At 36.1% G+C, this 3,715-nt stretch overlaps 1 protein-coding gene across 1 annotated transcript; it reads right to left on the bottom strand.

The window, feature by feature from the left end:
• Window positions 1-584: 584 nt before the first annotated feature.
• On the bottom strand, window positions 585-3,490 carry JKD (C2H2-like zinc finger protein). The gene is made up of 4 exons (XM_022043750.2): window positions 2,752-3,490; window positions 2,213-2,609; window positions 1,560-1,777; window positions 585-1,440 (listed from the first exon to the last, which is right to left on the bottom strand). The coding sequence occupies exons 1-4, from the start codon at window positions 2,891-2,893 to the stop codon at window positions 692-694; spliced, it is 1,506 nt and encodes a 501-aa protein (XP_021899442.1). The 5' UTR covers window positions 2,894-3,490; the 3' UTR covers window positions 585-691.
• Between the last annotated feature and the right edge of the window lie 225 nt (window positions 3,491-3,715).

Raw genomic sequence — 3,715 nt, forward strand, 5'->3', positions numbered from 1 at the left:
AATTTCCAACTTCATCATCTGAAATTTGAGGTGAATCGGACGGTGAATATTAAATTTATTAATCTCTAAGCTATATAATAGCCTTTTTTTTGGTATAATTTTCCCTAAACTTCCCCTAGATTCTTACCTAGGTGATTGAAAGTGGCAGAGTAATTTTCAATCTCATCAGAATAACAGAATAAAAAAAAATAATTACATTAAGCAATACTAATCGTGCACGTAATTAGCTAAAACAATTTGCAGCCCGTTGACGCCCGGTCCATTATATATATATAATATGTACGCATAGGGTTCTTGTGTTCTTCAATACTAAAAAGGAGAGCAAGAAAAGAATAAAAAAAAGACGATAAGAAGATCAAGACACAAAATACAACAACAATGATAACAGATACATGGAGTAGACATGCAAGACTTGGAGTTTGTTCATTGTTTGGTCAGTTCTGCAATATGCATTGGGGCTCCACATGGGTCCACCTAGTCAACCATTTACTTTATATTTTAAATCTAGTTTTGTATTTTGATAAATATTTGAAATAAAGACGATACATATATATATATATATATAAAATAACAACTCATCTGTATTTCTAAAACACTTTATACTTATTTCATAATAATTTCTGTCTCTTCAACAAACATTTTCTTACTCATCTCTTCATCATTGCATGCAATAACTCCTGTGACAACTTTATTAGTTGTTGCTTGTGAATTGGCTTAAACCCATAGTTGATCCCAATGAAGCAAACTTTGCCAACTCTTGTGCCAAAAATGGACGACCAGATTGATCTCCACTCACGCCTAGAAAGTCTCTGGTTAAACTATGTTGATCAATGGAAGTTGAACCAGGATGCAGCTTCAAGTGAGTTGCTTCATTTTGTTTTGGAGCTCCTGTTTGCATCATCATCTGCTCAAGATTATTATTGTTGTTGTTGTTTGTTGTTGCAGCGTTAGGTATGGAACTACCCAAAACTCCATGATCAGAACTCATAACTACAAAATTATTCCCATGTTGCTTCACGTTTTGATTATAAACCTGATCATGGGTACTTCTGTTTCTGTTGTGTGTGGAACTAAAGCTAGCTGTTTGAGAAGAAGAGGAGGTCATTACACCAAAGGTATTTCCAAAGAATGATTGGTTGCTCCTCGTTGACCCCATTTGAGCTGCTTTCTGCAAAAGTGCAGTGGCCGACATGGGTGCTGCCGGCTTTGATTGTTTGCTTTGAGTTTCAGAGTAGAGAGGTGGAGAGAAGCTCTCCACTAAATTTCCCTTGGTTTCCTCTTTTAGAACTCCTTGTGGCAATGGAGATAAAGTGAGACTTGCACTAGTGGGAATCGCAGAAGTACTCTTGTCAAACCCTTGAAACTGATGATGACCAAAATTAGACATAGATGACGAACCATAGAGATTAGCTGAAGTCATCTGCACCATTTCGGGGAAACCTACATATAATTACACAACATATGGAAGATTAGTTAAGAATTAATCACTTTCCTGATTTAGTCAGAGTAGTATTAGACAAACCAAGCTGGCCTTAATTTGAGAAATTAAATCTTAAGACCTGAAGTTGGGATTCCATTGAAATCTTGGGTTAGACCAGAGCCAAACTGAGAAATTGCAGCAACGTGATCTTGAACTCCTCGGCTAGTAAATCCATGAGGCAGATTCACAGTACTATCGTTTCTAAAATTTAGATCAGTGGTCGCAACCGAAGTGATCCTAGCACTCTCTTCCGCCAAAGCATCACAAAAAGCTCTGTGCGTGATAAAGCTGTCTTTCCTGTTTGAATTAAGGAATAATCAAAAGCCTAAGGTTCAGTATACATATATATATGTATGGAAGAAATTCATAGGTCTAATAAAAGGTGATGCATAACAACAATAATAACATAACAAAGGAGACATGGAAAGACAGCTTGATTTAAACATAGAAATCTTTTTCAGAAAAAATGACTTACTAATAATTGAGTAAGTAGTAATTGGCTGAGTATGACTAATTTCTACATATATCAGTTAATTTACTACATAATCATTAATAAGGTCGCATTTAATTGGAACCCAGAAACCGTGAAGCAGTATATGTCATGAAGCATTTATTTCTTCTACAATGTAAACATATAAACAATAGATCAAAAAAAAAAAAAAAGAAAAACCAAAAGACGAAAAAGATTAAAGCGCAGAAAATTAACGCTTAAAGCAGGAGTAGTAGTACTACCTGGAAAACAGTGTACCACAGTCGCATTTATACTCTCTAGTCCCACAAGTCTTGGAGTGAGCTTTCCAGTCTGATTGAACTGCGTACTTCTTTGAGCATTTCTCACACTTCCACTTCTTCTCTCCGTGCTTTCTGCTGAAGTGCTTCTTGATTCCGGTGAGGTCTCCGAGAGCTCTGGACGGATCGTGGTGAACACAGGTCTTTTCCGGGCAGATATACACCTTCTTTTTTACCTCCTTGTTGCTTCTTTGCCTCAGCTTCCATGGAAGATTATGACCTCTTCGGTGAAGTTGCAGGTTTTGGTCTCTTTGGAAGCCTTTATTGCATATTTCGCATATGAATCTGTTTGTAGCCATTAGGGTTTTGGGAGAGAGAGCAATAACCTCAGCATCTGGATCTGTCAAGTTACAAGAAATTAATTTAAGAACAACCCATTAAATCTACTTATTTGAGAACCCAAAAGGAAGCTAATAATAGTAGTACTAAGAGTATATATCGAGTAAACGATGGAGATCAGTATGCATGCATAGTTTACTTACCCGGTGTTCCAGGTAGATTTCTCTTCTTCTTGGCAGCTGGATTAGGATTAGGTTTAGGATTAGGGTTTGGGTTTTGTTCTTGATGCACAAACCCTCCTGTTGAGGAAGGCATTGAAAAGGGATCACCAGGCAACATTTGCATTCTCAGGTGCCCAAAAAAAAAAAGAAAAGAAACCTGTGTTTTCTTTTTTCGGGCAGTGAATTGATTCGCAAAGGAACAAATAAGTAGGTAGCTGAGTTTGCAATTAAGCTTGAAACAAAAAAAGAACACAACAAGAAAGGAACAAAAAAAAAAACAAAAACAAAAAAAAAAAAATTAAGTAAAAAAAAAAAAAAAGAAAGAAAAGGAATGAAGGAGGAGTAATAGTCTACACTGAAAGTTTTGGTAGTGTTGTTACAGAGAGAAAAGAGAGAGAGAGAGAAATCTGGCATTTGAAATTCAAAAGAAAACACCAAAAACCATGATAGCTATGGAGAATATATCTCTCTGTTTTACAGTGCACGTCGTCTCTCTCCTTTTTATCCTAAAGTCGGTCAGCCATGGATATGGACGGGCCAATCCTCTCTCTTACTACCCACATGTGTATGTAATGTGTGCGCGTGTGAGAACCTGTATCTATCTATATCATACATATATATTCAAGCAGAATGTGTGTTTTTTGGTATATATTAATTAATATATATAGCCTTTTGAACATATTAAAAAAGGGTAAAAGAAATATAAACTGACATGCAGTAAAGAAGAAAACTAGAAAGGCATGCATGTAAATATAAAAGCGGGTGTTGGTGTTCGTCTCTGTGTGTGCTGAAAGTGAAAAGTAAGTTGCCTTTATAGCCATTGATCAGATATGAAATGATTAACCCATAATTAAAAGTTAGACCCGATTTAGCATGCACTTGCAGTATATACATACATCCATATATATGTACACACACACACACACGTAGACATACATATCTATGT

The sequence above is a fragment of the Carica papaya genome, chromosome 8, assembly GCF_054855325.1.
Source record: "Carica papaya isolate Zhongbai chromosome 8, ASM5485532v1, whole genome shotgun sequence".
In the NCBI taxonomy this organism is placed as follows: Eukaryota; Viridiplantae; Streptophyta; class Magnoliopsida; order Brassicales; family Caricaceae; genus Carica; species Carica papaya.